Source organism: Dermacentor variabilis, chromosome 1 (assembly GCF_050947875.1).
Source record: "Dermacentor variabilis isolate Ectoservices chromosome 1, ASM5094787v1, whole genome shotgun sequence".
Taxonomy (NCBI): Eukaryota; Metazoa; Arthropoda; class Arachnida; order Ixodida; family Ixodidae; genus Dermacentor; species Dermacentor variabilis.
In genome coordinates, this window is record NC_134568.1 from 232,558,874 (window position 1) to 232,580,760 (window position 21,887).

General features: G+C 45.0%; 1 protein-coding gene across 1 annotated transcript in view; it reads left to right on the forward strand.

The window, feature by feature from the left end:
- Positions 1-20,232, forward strand: part of PIG-O (phosphatidylinositol glycan anchor biosynthesis class O) — a 47,488-nt gene extending 27,256 nt beyond the window's left edge. The window contains exons 9-11 of the mRNA XM_075670886.1: positions 9,070-9,286; positions 12,784-13,079; positions 19,521-20,232. Coding sequence (XP_075527001.1) covers positions 9,070-9,286; positions 12,784-13,079; positions 19,521-19,700 — 693 coding nt within the window. The 3' untranslated portion in view covers positions 19,701-20,232. The remainder of the gene's footprint in view (positions 1-9,069; positions 9,287-12,783; positions 13,080-19,520) is intronic.
- The last annotated feature ends 1,655 nt before the right edge of the window (positions 20,233-21,887 follow it).

The following is a 21,887-nucleotide window of genomic DNA, read 5'->3' on the forward strand; positions in this document are numbered from 1 at the left end:
GTCGGGATAAAATCCGCTACCTCGAGCAATGCCATAGCCGCAAAGCTACCGCAGTGTGCACAGAAGTATTGATTGTGCGCCCGCTTCCATAGTGTCACCTGGACCCTGCAGTGCGCTTTAATTAATGCTGCTCTGCTTCAGCACCCCCTGCGTAATTTGTCTGCTTGACATATTTGCTTGGTGTTTGTTTTTCAGAAATAGCAGAAACGTACTGTCTTGTACCTTAAACATAAGTATCAAGTTTCGCCGCAACTGCTGTCGCATCTCTAGTGGTAGGGTTTCCTTGCCTTCTCACGTCACCTCCCCCCCCCCTCCCTTTGTGTGGGAACTTTCTCTTCTTTTGCTTCCTTTCTACAGTTCTGTCTACGTGTCTTCTGGACTCGCACCTTAGTAGAACGGGAAGTGCTGCAGTTTCTGCAGTGCTTTTGAGAGGGGTCACAGATAATTACAGCTCTCAAGAGGCTAATGTGGCAACGCCCAGGGAGCTCCAGAAGGCATTGTGCACATTCAGTGCGGTGGGGCTCAAATGACTTTCTAGCATCGCCTGTCCTCTCTGCCTCACTCCTGTCATGTATACACACGCTCTGAACCAACCCTCAATGCAGTGTGCCAGACAGAAGTAGCCACAGCAGCAGCAGCAGCAGTAGCAGTTGGAAAGTCAAAGGAAGAGGCAAAGAAAGCTTCGCTTTAATAACTTAGGGCTGATTCTACTGGTTGCAACAGGTAGCGAAACCTCACTCGATGCATACCATGTTGAAGCAATTTTATGAAACATACAAAGCCACACAGACACTCGCACAGCTGAATCTTAGCGGCTAGTCACTATTCGAGTCCAACGACACCTCCTTTTCGCTGTCTACCAACCACAGAAAGTAATCTTCAGTTCCATCTAATTCTCTCAGGGGCATCTGCGTCAGCAGGTGCTTAGTATGTTGTGACACCACGTACCCAAGTACATGAGCGTTGGACCCTCCTTTGTGTAGCCATGCGTGGCTTAGACATGTCTGGGGAAAGGGGGATCTTGGAGGTTGAGTCTATGCTGGATGTTCGGACCTTTTTAAAGGGTCCCTCACCAGGCCCCATAGCAAATTTTGGTTATACGCTGGAAGTTGCTATGTGTCCTCTAGAGAGCGTTCTGCCGCAAAAATTTTTCAAATCGGCTCATTAATAGCCGAGATAGAAATATCTCAGTGCCCCGAACCCATGATTCCAAGAGGCGAGCTCCACTGGCAAGCAAGACACTCTCCACTCGCTTCGTCTAGCCTCCACAAGCGAAATTGCTACCCTGCGTTCTCCCATATAGGACCTTGACGATCGCATGACACATATGTCACAGGCCCCGCCATTGTTTTTTTTTTCTCCTCAACTTTTTTGAGTTTTTCCCGGTGCTGTGCACTTTCAATGACGGTGATGCGTGCGAGCTGTTCTGATTGTCTGGTTTCGTGCAGCGCACGATTTTGCACGCTGTGCATCAGGACACATGACAAGTAGTATAATTCAGTGCTACACGAATACTGAGGCAGAACAAGCGGATCATAGAGCATGATCACGCGCTAGAACATGGTAGAAAATGGCATAGTTTCAGTACCTGCGCACGTGATTGCACAACCGTGGGAACAAGCAGACGAAGTGGAAGTACATCTCTCTTGCTTCGGTGCTAAGTAAAACAAAAAACACGCAGACATTCCGTTTGTATGTTTTATTATTTCTCTAAACTTGAATTCGTCAATTCAAGCAACAGATCACACAAATAACAGATGTTGCTTTGAATAATTCTCGAAGTAATGTGTGACCACGAGCGACGTCACACTGTGGACACGAGTACGTCACTGTCCGGCTTGGAGTGTGGTCGCCGTGAGGGATTGAAATGTCAGACCTTTCCTCGGCGCGTAGCGATGTAATTCTTTGCAAACACGATCGCTAGCGCGCATTGCATGTTCTGTGCTTGTCAGCTCTAAATGGCCAGACCTGGTGAGGGGCCCTTTAAAGGCCCCCCAGAGGAGGCAACTCAACTCTCCGGCCTCTGCTTCACATAGACAACACCTCCAGACTGACCCACCTGGAGGAAATTGGCGGTTGCCTTTTCCTGTCCTCCTCTTCAATCTTTTCCTTTCTCTCCTGCTCTTTCTTTTTTTCAGTTTTCGCTTCTTCTCACTTACAAATTTCTGGGTGGCAAGGTTTAACCTGGTGTAGTTATCCAACCTTGGGTATATTATATTATATGTTCTTGCAGTTCTGTAGGTGTTCTTGCAACCATGTAGCGGCCCCTTGTTGGGCTCAGTAATGTGTGCCTACCATCACCGCTGGAAATTTCAATACAATATAACCTCGCTCATATGTTTTGGAAAAAACCCAGAGAAAAACATTCTAACTGGGGAAACGTACGATCCGAAGTGACAGAAGAATTTGACAGACTCGACTACTCTTGTCATCTACACAATGCGAAGCTTCGTGCGGGTCGTGATCCGGTGGCCCGAGACATGTTTTGTTGTTTTTCTATTGCGTGGTGTTTTAAGAGGGTGACAGGAAACCGAAACGAACTCGAGCTGGTGAGTGACGCTGGATGCCGCCAAAGCAAAACGCGATGCCCTCATCGCGTCGCCTGCAGCAGGGAACGGTGGCCCGTTTGGATTATTGTTGCCTGCTAAAAGTGTGCAGTATGCTATCAAGGGCACTATGCAACACACACTGTAAAATAAATAGGTGAAGATGCTCATTGCAATAGGTTTGGTAAATGGGTTAGAAAACTTAAGTCATCTCTGAACCTTCCAACCCTCAAGCACCACCGCAAAACAGCAAGACTGTTCCTCTTTTACAAATTATATCACTTGCTGCTTCACCAGACTGACATCATGCCTGCGCATCGCACTTCATCCCGTCATAGCCATTCCAAAGCTGTTTATCCCCCTCCAGCTCGCACCACCGCTCATCTTAACTCTTCGTTGAAACAGCGAAAGACTGGAATCATCTACCTGCTGAAGCGGTGCACCACTCCAGTCATTCACCATTCAAGGCATTCATTGAAAACATGATCTAAATATTCCCATCCCTCATGTAAAACCTCAAATGGGGCATTTGAGGTATGAATAAATAAATAAATAAACTGGAAAATGACGACCGCAAACCAAGACAGAAAAAAAAAAAAATGTCTGATGGCACTGTGGCTAGCTACCTTGCATTGAGCTTTTCTTTTTTCAGGGAGAATTGGTTTCGTTCTTTATTTGAACGCACTTTTTATTTAAAAAAGGTGCGTGTTAGAATTGTGCAAACATGGTATATGATATATGAATGAAATTACAGTGGCGAATGCAGCGTTGCCCAGCCTTTTGTAAGTGCTACATTCAAGGCAGGCACTGCTTCTTCCGAGTCCTAACTGCTGCCAGAGGGCACTGGTCACTCAGAACCAATACAGAAGTAAGCTGAGTACAATGGCTAAGAATATTGTTACGCAAACTACGAGTCAGTAAGACAAGCAACTATTTACAGGTTATATTTACAACAGCGGTTGCAGCGCTGACCGGCTAGATTCGCAGCGCAAGCCCGGTTCGTTCTTCCTCCTCTTTTCTCGAGTGATGGTGCCCACGCGCCTCGTTCAAACAATCAAATGTCACACACGTGTAGCATAACCCCCCTGTGGCAGAAGCGACGTCCCGGAGCGTCTAAATGTAATCACTGGGAGGGTGATACTGCTTCAGTCGTGTAACGGGCACAATATTACTGAACTGGGAAGCAGATGGGGCGTCAGGGGCGATCTCGTAGGTGATGGGAGTCACGGCACGAAGCACTCGGTATGGGCCTGTGTAACAAGACAGCAGTTTTTCCGACAGGCCGACCTGACACGACAGAGACCATAGAAGCACCAAGGAACCAGGTGGGAAGTGCGTCTCGGTGTTGCCGGTCGTACAAATGCCTTTGACTCTCTTGGGATTTCAGAAGGTGGTTACGGGCAATTTCCCTTGCGTGGGTACAGCGAGCGATGGCGTCAAGTGCATACTCACTGGTCGGGGCCGCGTGAACAGGGAGGGTTGTGTCGAGGGGCAGTGCTGGTTCTCGGCAAACAGAAAGAACAATGGATAATAACTGGCGGTGTCGTGGTGCGAGGAATTATAAGCAAATGTGACAAACAGTAGAGCGAGGTCCCAATCAGAGTGGTCTGAAGAGACATATTTCGTGAGCATGTCTCTGAGAGCGCGATTGAGACCTTCCGTGAGGCCATTTGTTTGCGGACGGTATGACGTGGATAGCTTGTGCCTCGTGGCACAGGACTGCAGGATGTCCGCCATAACTTTTGATAGGAATATCCAGCCACAGTCTGTGAGAAGTTGTCTCGGAGCACCATGTAATAAAATCACGTCACGTACAACAAAATCGGCGACATCTATGGTGCAGCTTGTAGGAAGCGCTCAGGTGATAGCATAGCGCATGGCGTAATCCATGGCCACAGCGATCCACCTGTTCCCAGAAGTAGAAAGAGGAAAAGGGCCAAGTAAGTCCAAACCAACCTGAAAGAATGGTTCCGGGGGAACGTCGAGTGGTTGAAGCTACCCAGCAGGGAGCGTCGATGGTGTCTTGCGTCGCTGGAATTTCTCACATGCAGCTACGTATCTTCGAACTGAGCAAGCAAGCCCTGGCCAAAAGAAGCGTCGGCGGATCCAGTTGTAGGTATGTGACACACCCAGGTGACCGGCAGTGAGGTGGTCGTGAAGTTCGTGGAGAACAGCCGAGTGAAGGTGTTTAGGGATCACAAGGAGTAATGCAGGGCCGTCGGAATGAACGTTGTCGCAGTAGTTGTCGCGGTCAATGATGATACGCAAGGACGGGTCACGGCACTGCTCGTCAGTGACATGGAGCAATGGAAAAACAGAGAGAACACAGGCGTCGGTGTCAGTATCAGACGTAGAGGTCGCATCTTCGACTGGGTAGCGAGAGAGACAATCTGCGTCCTGGTGTTGGTGTCTCGACTTGTAAGTCACTGTGTAGGGATATTCTTGTAGTCGGAGGGCCCAACAACCGAGCCGTCCAGTAGGATCCTTGAGTGACGAAATATAACAAGCGCATGATGGTCTGTGATTACTGAGAAGGGCTTGCCATATAAGTATGGGCGGAACTTTGAAACAGCCCAGACGAGAGCAAGACATTCACGCTCGGTAATCGAATAGTTGCACTCTGCAGTTGTCGGGAGCCGGCTAGTGTAGGCTATAACACGGTCGTATCCGTGTTGGCATTGCAATAAGACGGCGCCAATCCCATAACCACTGGCATCGGTTCGGACCTCTGTAGATGCGGATGGGTCAAAGTGGCCCAAGACCAGTCGATTGGTGAGAATCAAGATAAGGCATGAAAATGCGGCAGCCTGAGGGGAACCCCACGTAAAAGGCACGTCTTTCTTCAGAAGTTCAGTGAGTGGTCGAGCGATTGCTGCGAAATCTTTCACGAACCGTCGGACATAAGAACAGAGCCCCATAAAGCTCCGGACGTCTTTGCCAGACTGAGGTACAGGAAAAGCTGTTACTGCTCGAACCTTCTCTGGGTCGGGTTGTACTCCGGAAGCATCAATGAGATGGCCTAGCACTGTAATCTCTCGGCGCCTGAAGTAGCACTGCGATGAGTTTAATTGGAGCCCAGTCTTGCGAAAGACATCAAGGATAGCTGCAACGCGCTCAAGGTGCGTCTCAGATGTATGAGAAAACACAAGGACGTCATCGATGTAACAAAGGCAAGTTGACTATTTTAAACATTGAAGCAGAGAGTCCGTCATCCGTTCGAACATAGCGGGGGCATTGCATAAACCGAACAGCATAACCTTGAATTGGTAGAGGCCATCTGCAGTGATGAAAGCAGTCTTTTCTTGGTCTTGCCCATCAACGGAAATCTGCCAATAACGAGATCGAAGGTCGAAAAGTATTTGGCACCGTGAAGACAATCAAGAGCTTCGTCGATTTGTGGTAAAGGGTAAACATCCTTTTTAGTAATTCAGTTGAGGTGGTGGTAATCAACGCACAAATGCCATGAGCCAGCTTTCTTTTTGACGAGCACGACCGTCGACGACCAAGGACTCGAAGAGGGCTCAACAATACCTCTGGCGAGCATCTTGTTTACTTCCTGCTGAATAACTTGCCGCTCTACTGTGGACACGCAGTATGGTCGGCGGTGAATGGGAACTGCATCACCAGTGTTTATCCGATGCTTAACAAGGAATGTCTGACCAAGTGGTCGATTGTCAGTGTCAAAGATGTCGCAGTAGGAAAGCAAAAGGTGATATAGTGCAGCTGCTTGGTGAAGTGCGAGGTCCGGAGCGACCATGGGACGTAATGGGCCATCAAGGTTCAAGGCATCGTGCAGGTAATCAGGAGAATCTGGAGACGTGTCGGCTGCAAAAGCATTGACGTGGTCGGCTGTCACTGACCGGAGCAAAGCCACCGCTATGCCTTCAGGTAACACTTGCTTCGTCAAGCCAAAATTGATAACGGGGAGACACATGCGATTAGCGGCAAGGGTTATGACGGAGTGTGGCGCAGAAATGTCACGCGCCAGGAAGACATAACTAATAGGTGCGACGACATAGTTGCCATCAGGCACAGTTGCCGTTGATACCAATTCGACGAAGGTTAGGGTTTTTGGAGGTAAGCGAACAAACGCTGTAGTGCAGAGGGTGTTCGGTTGTTTGGAGCGAACGTCTGAAAGAAGAGGACGCTCGAGGTACAGCATACTAATAGAACAGTCGATAAGGACAGAATGCGTCGTCAGAAAGTCGAGCCCGAAGATTAGGTTATGAGGGCAACTGATCAGCACGGTGGACAGGACTGGAACTTGGCGGCCAGCAATTCCTAGGCGAGCAGTGCACATACCCCTGACGGCAACAGTGGCGCCATTGGCGATGCATACGCCTCGAGTAATGGCAGGCGTAAGAACATTTTTGAGGTGACGACATAGGTTAGCACTCATTATGGACACTTGGGCTCCAGTATCACTTCATGCCTTCATTGGAACACCATTTGCGTCTACTTCAATTAGGTTCGTGTTGATGAGGAGCGTCAATGGAGGATTTGGACAGGACGAATGCGACGCAGCACTACCTCCAAGAGCTGCATGGCCTAGTTTTCCGTCCAGGATGGTCCATAATTGGTCAGCGACGAATAGCGGCGTGGCTGGGGCGATGGGTACCGACGGCACTGAGGTGGCGGCAAGCAAGCAGGACAACTGACATCGATGGATACGTCAGAGGTAGAAGGCATATGGCGAGGCGAGTAACGGCACGGGTCGGCATATGGGCAAGAAGCTGGGGAAAAGGAGCTCGAATACGGCGAAATCCAGGAGGGGCGGCACTGGCGAGTGACGTGGCCAATGCGGTGGCAACGGAAGCTAATGGGCGTCTCTTCCAGAGTTCTCCACTCGGCAGGGTTGCGGTATCGGAGATGGGAATACAGATAGCCGTGAGGCGCAGCAGTCAGCATCGGTCAGGCGCCAGGTCGGGAGATGGAGCAGGCAGCAGGAAAACCTAGGTTTGCAAATTCTTGCCGTACAGCTGCCTGAATGAGGGAGATCGCTGGGGCTGGTTGGTCAATGGTGGGTTCAAGTGGGCGAAAATGGAATGGCGCAGGACTTGTAGCCTCAAGTTCGCGGCGAACAATACATGTGACGTGCTCATTAAAAGGTGGTGAAGCGGTAAGGTAAACGCAAGACGACGTCGTTGGGGAGCCAGGAGAACTGTGGAATGATGCTGTGGCTTTTGGCGAGCTCAAAGCAGCGGCATTCCATGACAACAACGTTGATGGTGGACACATTGTTGAAGGCCAACAAGTTGAAGGCATCGTCCGCGATCCCTTTAAGTATGTGGCCGACTTTGTCAACCTCAGCCATGTTCTCATTGACTTTCCGGCAAAGAGCGAGCAAATCTTGTATGTACGAGACATATGATTCAGTATAAGACTGTACTCGGCTAGCAAGCTCTTTTCTAGCAGCCAGCTGCCAACCGATGGGATTTCCAAAGAGGTCGACGAGCTTCTCCTTGAAAGCATCCCAGCTAGAGATCTCGTCCTCGTGTGTCGGGAACCGGACACGAGGAGTTCCGCCCAAGTAGAATAGGACATTGGCTAGCATAATGGTAGGGTCCCAGTGGTTGTTTTGGCTAACAAACTCGTACAGATTGAGCCAATCCTCAGCGTCGACATTATCTTGGCCGGAGAATATGCAAGGGTCGCGGGGATTGGTAACCATAACGTACGTTGTTGTCGGGGTCGCAGGAGTAGAAGGAGACGTGTCATCACCGGGCGCCATGGCGGAAAGCAGGACAGTGCTGCCGCTGCGGAGCTCCGTGGTGAGGACGGGGCATGGCACCCTCCACCACAGTGTTACGCAATGGATGAGTCAGTAAGACGAGCAACTATTTACAGGTTATATTTACAACAGCGGTTGCAGTGCTGACCGGTTAGATTCACAGCGCGAGCCCAGTTCGTTCTTCCTCCTCTTTTCTCGAGTGATGGCACCCATGTGCTTCGTTCAAACAATGAAATATCACACGCGTGTAGCAATGTCAATGGTTTTGTAATTTTGACCTCCATCTATAAATAATTCTGCACATAAAAAATCATAAAAAATTAAAGGAGGAGTTGGCTTCTTTCATGCTTTTCTTGAGTTCATTGTCTGTTGGCTTCGCATAGTTGTTGCTAAAACTTGCGCCCTTTGGTTCCTCCAATCCTCCTCACTGAGTCCTAAAATGTTGACGTATATACAGCAGGTAGTGCCTGTAGCTGGGGGGCTACCTAACGAAATTACACTGTATGCTTCAGAATCACCTTAAACATTTATGGCATTACATTACATGTATATCACGAACGGCGCAACATGTATCAAATAATGCAAACTAGCATTTTTATTTTACTAAATGAACCTCACGTAGCCTTTCTGTTTAGATTGTGCAGGTATAGGAAAATATTTCTTATTATATTCAATATTCACAGGTAATCTTTTTGCAAATATATTGTGTCCAATTTGATTGGAAAAATTTTGTCTTTGAACACTTCTAATGATATCAGTGAATGTCACAAGCTCTTTTGTCTCCTTTCTCAGGAGCTTCTTCCAAACACAGCTATGGTGATCAGCATAGCTTTGGCACTGCTTGGCTGGGCTGTGCCCCACTCACCCACGGGGAATGTGAGCCTGCTGCCTGCATCTGCCTTGCTGTTCCTTTTGACTCTGGCTGGTGAAAGCTATGCACTACCACTTTGCCTGATGGTTGCTGCCCTTTGGGGACTTTCAAACCTGTGGTCTTCACTGCCTCCAACAGGTAAATGTAGCTTACAGATGCGTTTGGGTACAATGAGTGCACAAAAATGGGGTAAAACTGGGGAATTGGTACCAATTCATGGCAAAAAACAGTGCATGGATAACAGGAGAAGAAAGACAAGACAGGACGAGCACTCCTCTGAAATGTTGGAACTTGCCATCACTTTATTTCCCAGAGTAATCCGTGACCTTCAATCACCATATGCGACCTAGGATAGCTTGTTACATTGTGTGCTGATGCATTTAATTGTGCCTTTGGCATTGGCCTTCTGTATATAAACAACACTATTGCGGCACTTTGCTGCATAAAGTCAAGCTCCTTCTGCACATTGAATATTTGCTTAAAAACCCCTGCAGATCTCGCGCTCATCAGTGTTGAGCATGCTTCTGCTCATGGTGCAAGTAATATCAGTGCTTGCATAAGACCGCAGAGTGTTGCTTCATTGTTGCTGTTCAGACTATCTTTAAAAGAGGTGCCACAAAAAATTACTCTGGGCAACGGCACCCTTGCAGAATCTAGATAATCTGTGCTTCCAACTGCCATTACTTCTCTTGCTTTTTATTCTTAGTTTTTCTTTAGTCCATCACTGAGTGGATTCTGCACATTTGACCTTTGACCTGTCCTGCCTCCCACCTGCTTTAAGTAAAATTTTTTAAAATTTGACTTGGTGTTCTCTGCAGGCAATATTCATGAAGATGAAATGGAATGCAGGGTTTTGCTGGGCACCTTGCTCTTGCCACTACTACATTTGTTATCTTAACTAGAAACACTGCACTCAAATCTACTCAAATCAAGGGAATAGCACAGGGGTGTGTGTACAGATAAGCTAAGCTCGAACTAATGGCCGCATGCTCACACGAAGTGTGTTTGTACGCGATTTCAGTATAACGAAATTTCACTGCTTCGCAAAGGAATGCCTGGACACTAAATGGAAACTTCCGCGGACGCAGATGGCCAAATTATTGATTTATACAAGTGGCTGCTTGCAAAGGCACCTCTCAAATCGCACGCCGTGCGACAAGAGCATCCGCCGAAGTAGAGCCGCATCATGTTCCGTATACAATCCAAGTGCGACAATATCCTGACACGCCCCGCGCACTGTGTGCGTTAGGTGCGAGTGCAAGTGTGCGAGGGTGAAACACGAAAGATGGTGGCTTCACGAGTGCCGCCTTCCCGCGCGAGCAAAATGAAAGAGGGGGGTGGGGGGAGCGAGCCCGCGGTAACGCGGTCAAGCGGGCGCGGGGGTAAGTTGGCGCGCGGCTCGATTTCTGGCGCGCGACTCGGCCGTGGCTACGCATAGCTGTAAGCGCGGCTGAGCGCATACCCAGCCGCCCACCTTGCTTTAGGGGTAATCTGCAGTGTATACCAAAGAGTGGGCGAGCCGAGGCGGCGTGGCACCATGAAGCTGTATTACCGCGCGTTTAGTATTGCAGGTTGCGTAATGTCCAGCTTCGGCGACCCGTTGAAGCGATAGGCAGACGAAGCGTTCGCTCCCCGCTGCCGGCGCTTTTCCTGATGACGTCGTCCCAGTGCGGGCGACGCTATCAACGGCGGGGGCGGGGTGCACACGAAAGCGTGGCTGGCTTCACTTAATTTGTTCCGGCGAGAAGATAGCGTCGACGTACGTGGCATGAAACCGTATCATTTGTTGCCGACTTCCAAATTTATCAAAATGAATTGTTTTCTCAATAAAATTTGCTTTTTTCGGTTGACCGATAATTCGGGAAATTCTGCGGCTCCGTTCCGTGTAAGAAAAATCGATCGGCGACTGTACTTATTTGCATGAAAGGTCGAATTTCAATAGAACGAAATTTCTTATAACGAAGCAAATTGCCGATTTTACCGACTTCGTTATATCGAGGTTTAACTTAGTTGTCTGCAGGCTCACACTTGTGGTGAAGACATTTCCCAGGAGGTACAAGAACCAATGTTGTTAATGCTTGTTGCAGCTGATAAAGCCCTGAATTATTTGGTCCATTTTTTTTTCATCAACATGAGGGCACTGAAAAGATTTTAATTAAGGTAAGCCAAATGTCAGCTTTTGTGACAGTGCAAAGATTTGCACAGTGCCAGCAAGCAACAATTAGGTGCTCAATAACTTAACTAAGAGTGCATAAAGAAACACTTTTTATCATGCAAATCCAATAAATGCCACTTTTTATGTCTGCCTTTTGGTTTTAGTGCTGTTTCATTTATTATTTAGTGTTGTAGATATTTGGGTGCACAGGAATAGTACATTCTTTTATTAAGGCAAACTTTGGAAAAGATTACCAGATTCACAGTTCTAGCTAGTACATCTTAATGGAAATGTACTGTATATTCAGGTTTTCTGACATTTCAAAAAAACTTTTTTTGACTGCTGACTTCAGTAAAATTACATATTCTTTTGGTTCACGCTTTTTTTTTTCTCGGTATACTTCATTGAAGTTTCACTAATATTTTTAATAGCCTTTAGCTTTTTAATAATTCTTGGCTTCCATTCAAGCCACCAGTCATTAAACTTGTTAATTGTATAAGGGTGCCTGTGGTGAAGTATATTTTAGAAGTATAACTAAATTTAAACATTAAAGAAAATGAGTACGTTTCCTCTAATGAGAAAAAAGTTATTCTCTGCTGCATTGCATTTAATACTCACTTAAAGTCATTCCTGAAACACATGCTATAAAAGTGGTGTAGTAGATTAGATTTCTGTGACTGTCATGTTTGTTTTCTGGGAAAAGATTATCATTACTGGATGAAATTCGTGTTGAAGACTGGACTTTTCTTTGTTGATTCATGCTGCACACAAACTGAAGCAGTAATGGTGTTATTGATCGACATACTAAGTTTCATGTTTTCTACATTTTCTTCCTGGTTCAACAGGAATATCTGGTAAATCTAGTGACCATAGGAAGCAAAATATTGAGTTAGGCCAATTTTTTTTACAAAATATGTTGAAAATTGCTAAATTGAAAAAAAAAAATGATGTATCAAATCTACAGCTCTTTAACTCAGCAATATAAACAATATAACAATTCTGTACGCTACATCTCATAATACACCTAAAGTGTACAAAATTTGTGTATTATACACTGCTCTTATACCACTAATCTATAAGTAGAACTTTTGCAAAATCCCCGTAAACATTATAACAGTTTTACATAAGCTGTAAATTCATATACCAAATTTATCTGCTTGAGATGCTCAAGCATACGTAGCTTATAGAACTGTGATACGTCTGTTTTTGGTGCAGAGTTATGGACTTGTAAACTTAGTGCTTCAATTTTTCTTAAACTTGCCAGCCTTCAGCCTTTGGGAATTTTTGTAAGAAATTTCAGGCCCTAAGTCAAAATCGGTGTAGTAGTTGTTCAATAAAAGCATTCATACATTTTACATATATTTTAATAGGGAAATCGCAGTATGCCTCGAGCTAAAGCTTCCTCTTAACTTTGTAGTCTGTGGAAGCCAGTCTTTATGTGGCGTGCAAGCACCGAGCATTCGCTTCTCTTTTTCTTTAGATGTGTGGGGACCATTGCTGTGCTGGTTGCTCATGGGCCAGCTGGGCTTCTTTAGCACAGGCCATCAGACGAGCTTCTCGACAATCCATTGGAAAGTGGCATTTGTGGGTGCACCCATAGATCAGCCACCCATGACTCTGGGTGCAGTAAAAGTGCTGCTGAACACCTTTGCTGGCCCATTAGTGGCAGGTGCCAGCCTTCCCGTCATGCGAGGCACATTTTGTACACAAGGCATGTCTTCTACCATGAAGCAAGTCGTGCCATTTGTTGCTTACTGTACACTGCTTCTGCTGCAGGTAAGATGCACCTTCTTCATGTAGTATATTGTCATGTAAACCACCTGAAAGCCAACATAGTTCTAATTTTGAGCTAGCTTGTGCATACTCGGTAAACAAACAGTGCCTGAAGTGAGATATTAGGCAGATGACAAAGAGGGAACAAAAAGATTTCCTTGTTTTTGTTATTTGTTTAATGTCCTGCTGTGGAGCAAACTTTATTCCATTCGCCTGAAAATGGTGGTGATGTTTTTAGGGGCTTCTTGGCACAGCAGTGTGCATGGTGTAATCACAAATCGTACTGCTGGAAATAACATTCTGCACAAACCAGGATGGTTTTTTTTCTACCCATCTGCACGAATCTTCAGAGCATGAAAGGGCATGGAAACCGGTGTACACCTTTTAAGGTGCCATAAACAGGCTTGCACCACATGTGGTGAGCAGGCAAGCGTTCAGAAGAGTGGCTGGCATTTCTGTTACCCAGTCCTGGGCAGAGAAATGGTGTGTGCCCTCACATGCTGACTTCCCTAAGCACCAACACCTGCCCCACCTAGCCTCTGCAGGTCTTTATGGAGATGCATAGTATTAAAAACCCTACATTACAGCAGCAGTTTTTTGGGGGTTCTGTGCTTCCTTTTGCTAAGTGGTTGCATGCACCAGCTTGCGTAGGGTTCCTTAAATCAATGAGAGTATTTGCACACGTAATGTTAGCTGCCTCGTGATGCTGGTGGGTAATAAGTCAGACAGTTTCCCATTACTGCCTCAAAGAAAGTGTAGGTTGAAAACTTGCAATGTCAAAGCCTGTACAGGGTTCCCATAACTCTTTCGTTACTACTAAAAATGTGCTCATTTTCAATGCTTTTATGTTTTAGCATTTTATTTTAGGACATTTCAGAACATATACTGCTATACATAAAATTATAGCCTGATCACTGGTGTTTTGAATGGATGTTTAGCAATAATAATTGCTCAGAAAATTTTTGAGCATTCTTGTTGGAAACTTCAAAGAAACACCTGAAGGAACGCAAGTGAAAGTAATAATTAGCTGCTTTGAATATATGTACTGAAGGTTAAAAAAATCTGAACTATATAAAATATGCCCCTGATTCGTAGTTACCACCTTTTGCAAATCAGATCACTAAAAAATTATGATTTGTTTGTCAATACTAGCCATATTGATGCCCATGCTATGCGTGAAAGCAGTAGCTTTGCATATATGAAAATGGGTAAGTTCTATTATACAAGGAGCATTTGTCTCTACTCATTACAGCAGGAACGTGGTTAATTTCTTACTGCATTAATTAGGCTTGCAAAGCAGTAGTTGTCAGGTCAGGGAGCATGCAGAAGCCTCCTCATACTTGATTATTGCGTTCAGCCTGCTTTTCTGTGGAAGCAAGATAGTTTAGTGTCGGTTCATCTGGTACTGGAGCTTCCACATGCTCTGTTCAGTTCCTGAACAATGCTGTGCATTTATGCGGAGTATTGCACAATATTGTACAGTAATGAATAAGGGCCCTGTATACGTGTTGTTCTTCTTGGTCTGGTCCCTTGTGTCCTGTGGCGCTGTTTTACTGCGGATATGAACCAACTAGCCCAAAAATACGTCTTGACCAGTAAGGGCACTTTCATAGGCAATGTTTAAAGTGTAATTCATTAGACAGCTAGTCAAGCTTCAGTTGAAGATCAGTCCGAACTCGACTGTGCACTCCTGTGTGAGTGAAAACCCCACATGACGGGAAAGATTGCTCGTAATAATTTGTACACACCCTGTGAAATTTTCGACTGATAAAAGAAGCCCATTGTGAAGGGGGGGGGGGGGGAATGAACTTGTCCTTGATATTAGTTGAACGGAATGCCAAGCACTCATGAACATTTACTGTTGCTTGAGACATTTTTAAAATAGCTTGTATGTCGTATTGGAAAAATGATAACCTGAGGGAAGTTTCAGTGTCTTCACTTTTGCTGTCATTTAAAAAAATCGTGTTGCCGAGTCAACCAAAATGCAAATTTTTTCATCTTTTTATTGATTGACTAGGAGCACTGGAGAGTAGTTTCGACGATACCTCCAGTCGAAGTTTTATTTCAAATTTATCAATTTCTATAGGTGCGGTAACGGAAGAGTTAAAGTTAGCCTAGCTTTTATTCTAAAAGAAAATTGAGCGATATTTTTAATTTGCAAACAAAAACTTTCTGATGCAGAAACTTTCGCAGATAGCTATAATTTGTCCTTTGCAGTGTATGGCACATAGTACTGTGTTGATGTAAAATTCAGCATAATTTGATAGCCAGATGATGAAGCCATTGGAATGTAAAGCCAAGGAAAGCATAAGAGGAACTAACTGCATTTTTAAAAATTTAGGTGTGGAATTAATGAGGCAAAGTTAAATGAAAGTGGAAAAAAAAGAAACGACACCACCAAATAAGAATCAAACCCACACCCTTCCACATAATATGCGCGATACTCTACCTACAGGAGCTACAACAACAGCCATCCCCCCATTTAATGCCTTGCGTATTTGTGTATGTGTACTAAGTTTGTATGTGTACTAAGCACTCCTGGCTTTAGCTTCATTGTATACTCCACGCCTTTCAGCTGTTCCAGTCCACTGAAAACTTCTGCGAAAGGTTGTGCTGCCGGGTATAACTCTTCGACGTGAACATTTTGCATGCGACAAAGAAACCTGAGGTGTTCTGCCACTGATCCACTTAGAGTCATGGGCACATTTTGTTCGACCACGAAAAATGACTCTTCATGCACTCTGCTGTCTGCTGACAGTCGCAGCCAAATTTTTCCTCTCGCAGTAGTCTTATGACCGAAAAAAGCAGTCAATGTGGTGTGGCAGGTTTGCTGGGGCTTGTTCGGCAGCAGTTTAGCATCCTTGCTTGAAATGACGCAGCAGTTAACACCTGTGTCTAGCTTGCATGTGAACTTGCGGCCTTCAATGTCAACTGTTGCACTCCAATGATCTGCCACTTCAACTGCACTGACAGTCAGGGCTTGTAAAAAGAAATCGTCTTCTTCTGCTTGTACCTCGCGCAGCACGTTTTTAACGCCTCTGGTTTGTCGTCGCACCGACGATCTACATGCTTGAGCAAAGTGATTACGCCCACCATACTTTTTGGATGTTTTTCCTTCAGCCAGGCATATTTCGCCACGGTGAGGGGTATAGCCACAATGACTACACGGTTTCCTTTCTGTGGTGACTGCTTGAATTACTGTGGCACGTGCTACTTCTGCACCTTCACTTACTTCTTTAAGTTGCTCTTTCCTAGTTCCTGGACCCGGCAAATTTCAATGGTCTTACTGTATGATGGGTTCTCGGAAATAAGCCTTTCCTGCAAGCTTTTGTTTCGCAGTCCCAGAATGATTCAGCTACGGAGCAAACGGTCTTCTAGGTCCCCGAACTCGCAGTTCTTTGCTAAAAGCCTGAGGTCTGTGAGCCAGTCATTGAAACACTCCCCTTGCTTTTGGTCTCTTGATCCGAGATGAAATTCATCATCATCATCATCATCAGCCTGGTTACGCCCACTGCAGGGCAAAGGCCTCTCCCATACTTCTCCAACAACCCCGGTCATGTACTAATTGTGGCCATGCCGTCCCTGCAAACTTCTTAATCTCATCCGCCCACCTAACTTTCTGCCGCCCCCTGCTACGCTTCCCTTCCCTTGGGATCCAGTCCGTAACCCTTAATGACCATCGGTTATCTTCCCTCCTCATTACATGTCCTGCCCATGCCCATTTCTTTTTCTTGATTTCAACTAAGATGTCATTAACTCGCGTTTGTTCCCTCACCCAATCTGCTCTTTTCTTATCCCTTAACGTTACACCTATCATTCTTCTTTCCATAGCTCGTTGTGTCGTCCTCAATTTGAGTAGAACCCTTTTCGTAAGCCTCCAGGTTTCTGCCCCGTAGGTGAGTACTGGTAAGACACAGCTATTATATACTTTTCTCTTGAGGGATAACGGCAACCTGCTGTTCATGATTTAGGAATGCCTTCCAAACGCACTCCAGCCCATTCTTATTCTTCTGATTATTTCCGTCTCATGATCCGGATCCGCCGTCACTACCTGCCCTAAGTAGATGTATTCCCTTACGACTTCCAGTGCCTCGCTGCCTATTGTAAATTGCTGTTCTCTCCCGAGACTGTTAAGCATTACTTTAGTTTTCTGCATATTAATTTTTAGACCCACTCTTCTGCTTTGCCTCTCCAGGTCAGTGAGCATGCATTGCAATTGGTCCCCTGAGTTACTAAGCAAGGCAATATCATCAGCGAATCGCAAGTTACTAAGGCATTCTCCATTAACTTTTATCCCCAATTCTTCCCAATCCAGGTCTCTGAATACCTCCTGTAAACACGTTGTGAATAGCATTGGAGATATCGTATCTCCCTGCCTGACGCCTTTCTTTATTGAGATTTTGTTGCTTGCTTTATGGAGGACTACGGTGGCTGTGGAGCCGCTATAGATATCTTCCAGTATTTTTATATATGGCTCATCTACACCCTGATTCCGTAATGCCTCCATGACTGCTGAGGTTTCGACTGAATCAAACGCTTTCTCGTAATCAATGAAAGCTATATATAAGGGTTGGTTATATTCTGCACATTTCTCTATCACTTGATTGATAGTGTGAATATGGTCTATTGTTGAGTAGCCTTTACGGAATCCTGCCTGGTCCTTTGGTTGACAGAAGTCTAAGGTGTTCCTGATTCTATTTGCAATTACCTTAGTAAATACTTTGTAGGCAACGGACAGTAAGCTGATCGGTCTATAATTTTTCAAGTCTTTGGCGTCCCCTTTCTTATGGATTAGGATTATGTTAGCGTTCTTCCAAGATTCTGGTACGCTCAAGGTCATGAGGCATTGCGTATACAGGGTGGCCAGTTTCTCTAGAACAATCTGTCCACCATCCTTCAACAAATCTGCTGTTACCTGATCCTCCCCAGCTGCCTTCCCCCTTTGCATATCTCCTAAGGCTTTCTTTACTTCTTCCGGCGTTACCTTCGGGATTTCGAATTCCTCTAGACTATTTTCTCTTCCATTATCGTCGTGGGTGCCACTGGTACTGTATAAATCTCTATAGAACTCCTCAGCCACTTGAACTATCTCATCCATATTAGTAATGATATTGCCGGCTTTGTCTCTTAACGCATACATCTGATTCTTGCCAACTCCTAGTTTCTTCTTCACTGTTTTTAGGCTTCCTCCGCTCCTGAGAGCATGTTCAATTCTATCCATATTATACTTCCTTATGTCAGCTGTCTTACGCTTGTTGATTAACTTCGAAAGTTCTGCCAGTTCTATTCTAGCTGTAGGGTTAGATGCTTTCATACATTGGCGTTTCTTGATCAGATCTTTCGTCTCCTGCGATAGTTTGCTGGTATTCTGCCTAACGGAGTTACCACCGACTTCCATTGCACACTCCTTAATGATGCCCACAATGAAATTCATTAAACATCAAGTTTGTCACTGTTTTGTAGAATTCTTCAAATTTCTGAAGCAAAATGTCGACGTTGTTCCTATCCGCTTCATTTTCAAATTTGAAGGCACTGTAAGCTTTCCTGCCCTCCTCTCCAACTGTTACAAGTAACGTTGCTGCTTGGATGTCTTTGGGCTACTTACTTAACTGGGTAGCCGTCTAGAACAATGTGAACTCACATTTCCAAGTTTTCCATCCAAGCCATGCGTCTACTGATGGGTCCAGTGGTTTCGGTGGGCGAAGCAGCGTTGACGGGGCCGACGTAGCGATAGTGAATCACTGCCACCATGTGGGTGAGTCGGGGTCAGGCAATGAACAACTTTATTGGAAGAATGAACGGGATATATATACAAAGTAGTGCCACGGTGGGTCATGCGCAGTTCATACATATAAGCATGTCGTTGCACTTATTCAGCCTTGCTACAGGAATGATAGCAAATCATTGCCATGGCAGTAGATGTGGAGTGTTCTTTCGACTGCAAGCGTCGCATAGCATGTAATCTTCAAAGCAGTCAACTTCTCGCTCAGCACTATTTGAAGACATTTTGAATGCTTTCAGTTGATTGTCTTTCACTTGTATTGTTTGTTATGAAAAAGTGTAGCCCACTACAACTTTGGCGAGAGCATGCACAAAGCCTTGTGACTGTGCAGAATTCATGGGCCCCAGTCTGCTTTTATACTGTGGGAATTAAAATATTTAATGGGCATGTGCTTCTGGGGAGATCATGTCGACATCCACATGCAAATTTGCAAATTGCTTCGGAAAAATAAGCCTTGTGACCGTATTTACATGCAGATTTTCCACTCTGAATAGGATATAGTACAAACAGAGGAAAAGAGCTTTAAGGAACTGCACATGTATAAAATTACCAAGGTTGTTGAACCTGTTTGTTTTCTTCATTGCTGCAACAAATGGTCATTGTACTTAGTTTTAGTTGCATGAAGCATCAAATAAAGTTCTTGTTTTCTGCTTGCATTTCAGGTCTGCAGCACAATGGCGTCATGCTTGCTGCTGCGCCGTCACCTAATGGTGTGGACTATATTCGCACCACGACTTGTTTTTCAAGTGTTGTCAGCATTTTTCAGCATTGTGGCAGTCTTCATTGGTTGGGTGACGTCACGCAGAATATTGTCAAGGACACAAATTTTTCATATAGACTGATTTGTGTCATTAGCAGTACTCTGATAGGTCTTAAAATATTCTAGGTTAACTCAACAGTAGACTCTTGTCTTCACAAAGAAGGCATAGATTTGAAAAATTGAAAATCAGCTATCTGTGTCACAGTGTTGGGAAGTCAGTGCCTGTGGACAGGAATGGAAAGTTGCATGAGTTGCTTAGATTGCATGGTTTCTCCAGGTCACATCACTCTGAGAAACCTCATCTTTGAGGCAACACTTCACTGCCTGTACAAATACTTCTTGTACACATTCCGATGAGAGTAGTAATACTGCCCGTATTTAGTGGCCGTTTACTCGGCTCAGTTTTCTTCACTGCCTTCATGCTTCTAACTAGTCAGTGGCGGGAGTTTACTGTCAGTGTAGAGTGCCCAATATTGTAGCAATATTTTGGTCTGCTGGGGACAAAAACCTTTGAGGCAGCATCTGTGGCATTGGACATATGATGTTTCGGATCAGGCATTGTGTGATTTGTAGGGTTCACTTTTTATTAATATACATTAGTGCTTATAAAAGAAGTTGACTGACATTTATATGCACTTTGTTGAGTGCTGAAGCTGTCTGTGTGGACATGAATTTCGAAGATCAGCCACAGTATTGCTGAAGGTAGTCTAAAATATTAAGCTGTAAAATATCATTACATGCTTGTTTTTGCCTTGTCTTGAAACATTGTACAGACTTACGTTTTATTCTTTTATTACTCATATTTTTCTTTTGACTTGTAGTGCAAACCTCCCTGCCACAATGTTGTTGCGTTAGGCTCCTCTCATTACTTCCCTTTAAAACATAAATTAATATTGATTGTCAAACACAAATCTGTGGCTCATCTTGTTATGTCTAAGCAGGTTCATTAGTATTTAAATCTCACAAAGAAATCTTGGAGGTCTGGGGAGGTATTCTATAAGAGTCCACCTAGTGGAAATGTCCATTTCGTCTGCTGTTGAAGCTCTGATTGGCCGGGCTGGGCTGCGCATCCACGGCAGCGAGGCGCCACAGCCAATCAGCACTTTATCAGCAGACGAAATGGACATGCCCACTAGGTGGACTCTTGCAGAATACCTCCCCAGGTCTCTGTCGTTCTTTTGAAACTCTGAATACCTTCTTTTTTTTCATGTTAAAAGAGTAAAGCTGGTTTCTAGTAGCATCTAAGTATGGTTGCCGATTGTTATACAGTGACTGTCAGGCTCCACTGGAATGTCAACATACTACACTGCCATGTGTGCTTTTTCTTTTCTGATGGAGTCAAGCCCACGTATAACAATCCAACTTACAGCACACTTTTGGCTACTGCGAAGTTTCTCAACAGCCAAAATGTTTTGCTAGGACTCTATGGGAGAGCGGTCCACTTATAACAATCCAGTGCCCTGTTAATTTCGATTACAACGAATTGAATGATCCATACTGCAGCAGCATCTCGACATACTGCCACACAGTGCAGTCAACCATTGCAGCGCAGCGCTTCTCTTGCACTTCATGCTGGTCATTTGGTGTCATTTACTTGTTGTACAAATACATCTTCTTACATGTCAAAATGCTTGTACTGTATTCCTTTTTAGCATCCACATGTGTAGTTGCATGTGCTACTCTTTTTCTTATTTTCTTATGTATAGCACATACATTTGGACATGTAATTTACACCTTCAGACAAAAATGAATTGTACTTGCTGAAAATTTAGATTTTCCACCTTTCTTTGATCTTACGCGTTATTAAAAACAGACAGCACCAGAGTAGATGGAAAGCCTTCGAATTTTTTATTCAGTTTCACTGTGATCACAAATTCTGAAAGCTAGTCCAGATGTGGAAACAAATTTGACTTTTTCACATGCAGTGTAATTAAAGAACACCCAGCCATTTCAGAATTTTTTTTGATAGTGGTTGCACAACGAAGCACTGCGAAAGATTTGTCGAGTGCAGCAATAAATCTGCGCTGTGTCTGTGTTTTCTTTCCCTCCGTCTGTTATTTCGCACTGCCTAAATCAAGGATGCAATGCCAGCTCGCCCAGCAAATGTCTTGATAGTGGGGCCATTATTATTATCAGAGGATGACTTCTTGGGTGAGTTGGTGTTTATTTAACATGGTACGCAGACAGTTTGGGAGCGCTGCAATCACGGCGCGCAAGCGGGTATGTCACATATTTTTTTGTATTTCGCGGGCATCCATAGTAAGCCGAA